The 2,110-nt window shown below is 35.7% G+C and overlaps 1 protein-coding gene across 1 annotated transcript; it reads right to left on the minus strand.

The window, feature by feature from the left end:
* Window positions 1-215: 215 nt before the first annotated feature.
* On the minus strand, window positions 216-1,283 carry LOC118067045 (tigger transposable element-derived protein 6-like). Its single transcript, XM_035083573.1, has one exon. It carries the CDS (start codon window positions 1,281-1,283, stop codon window positions 216-218), a length of 1,068 nt encoding a protein of 355 aa, XP_034939464.1.
* Window positions 1,284-2,110: the final 827 nt, after the last annotated feature.

A 2,110-nucleotide genomic window follows, 5' to 3' on the forward strand; every position in this document is an offset into this window, starting at 1 on the left:
TGTGTCTCGTCTTCACCGTCATTTTCAGCATTACAGTCGTTCACACAATTCTTAACGATATCGTCGTTGTTTTGTTCTCCAGCGGTAGTTGCATCGTCGTCAATTTAAACAAAAGCTTCGAAGCTCGGCATTAACATATTGGATTCGTGAGACACAAGCTTAGTCCATTCCTCGTTGCTAGGTCCAACTTCAACATCATTTTCCTCTGACCGGTCTTACACATCTGTACTTTTCCAAAACCCAGCTTTCTTGAAGCAGTTTTTGACAGTAACGTCACTGACTGAGTACCATGCTTTTCTAGCAATTTCCATAGCTAGAAGTACGTTAATGTCCGGGCTTCTGTTTTCTTCTAGACTCGTAAGAATATGTTTAGCGACTTCTCTGCGATAAAAGCGTTTAAAAGTGTGAATGATGCCTTGATCTAATGGTTGAAGTTTACTAGTGGTGTTAGCAGGTGAAAACATTACTTTTACGTTTGAAAGTGTTGGTAAGTCCGTATGGGCAGCACAGTTTTCAATGAATAGCAGAATTTTTTTGCGGTTTATCTTCATTTGTTCGTCAACTTTTTTCAACCAATCTTTGAATAATATCTTGGTCATCCAAGCCTTTGTATTATTGGCATCATCAACGGGTAGAGTCTTGACACCTTTAAAACATCTAGGTCGTTTTGAGTTCCCGATGATGAGAAGTGGGAGTTTGCTTTGTTTCCCTCCATGGAATTTTTCGCCTTTAAACGTAAATGTTTTATCCGGAAGGCACTTTAAAAACAAAGCAGTTTCATCCGCGTTGTAAATATCGTCTGGTTCATACCTTTCTAAAAGATTTGGCAGATCTTCAATCCAGTGGTTGCATACACCTTGGTCTACAGATTTACTTTCCCCGGCTGCTTTTTTGAAATCTATATCATGACGCCTTTTAAAACCCTCTAACCAGCCGTTACTAGCAGAAAAGTTCTGGATTCCCAGTTTTGTAGCAAACTCTTCAGATTTTTCTTTCAACAAAGGTCCATCTATGGGAATGTTCTTATCGAGAGTTTGTTTTATCCATTCCAAAAGACACTTTTCGATATTGGGAAATTCAGAAACTCTAGTCCTCTTAATATTTCCATGCCCATTAGAGCACTCAGACTTTATAGATTGTTTTGATTTTATAATTTTATAATAGGTGGATTCTGGTAAATTAAATTCCTTCTGAATTCCATTTCGCGATTTTTCGGATTCAAACGCATTCACTATTTTAAGTTTATCACTTAATGACAGTACTTTAATTTTCCGTTTTGACATGATGCAGAACAGAACTTTCCTTCGCAATTGATAACTATAAACTGAGTAAGTCCGACAAACAGGACGGTACACAGGAACATGGGTCCATTCGAAAAGAATGCGATAAAATAACAAAATTTTTTTAGTTCCACGAAATAGAATGGGTACAATATTGGCAAGAAAACAATACAAAAACAATGGTAGAAAGTTCCACGAAAGTTAAGAACGAGTCATAAAATAGCAGATGTTAAATTTGTAAATAAAGCTCGACTGTCGCTTAGAGAGGTATAGTTAAGTAGCAGTCTCACTTATGGAGGTCTATGAGGAAAAAACGACTCTCTCTTGCAGAGGTTTCTGTTTCTCGCTAATAGAGGTTTTGGGAGCTTAAAATCTCGGGTCCTGGCTATTACTCTCACTTATAGAGTTTTCTCACTTATCCAGGTTTGACTGTATTTACAGTATTGATAGGAAGGAAGTTTTTATAGAATGTAGTAGTTATTAATTTGAAAATTCTGAAAATTATAATCCTTTCCAAACCATGTCTTTACTTATTTATGAGAGTTCTCTTGAAGTTTCTATAAAATCGCCCTCTACGCGCTAGACTATTTTAATAAAAGTTTCTAGGTATTTATTAAAAAATGGAGTTGGCAAAAAAATAGTAACGGACTTAAAACAGCTTTGAATTTTATTATTTATTTCATCGTCTGAAAACTTCAATCTCCAATGCATTCAGCATGTTTATCGAAGATTAGTATCTGCTTTGAGGGCAGAAATATAGTGATAGCACTATGATACTCTGTATACTAGAATATTTAGATTATAAAAGTGTTTCACTATAGTATATATAA

This window comes from Chelonus insularis, unplaced genomic scaffold, assembly GCF_013357705.1.
Source record: "Chelonus insularis isolate UGA/USDA-ARS -01 unplaced genomic scaffold, ASM1335770v1 contig_35_pilon, whole genome shotgun sequence".
NCBI lineage: Eukaryota > Metazoa > Arthropoda > Insecta > Hymenoptera > Braconidae > Chelonus > Chelonus insularis.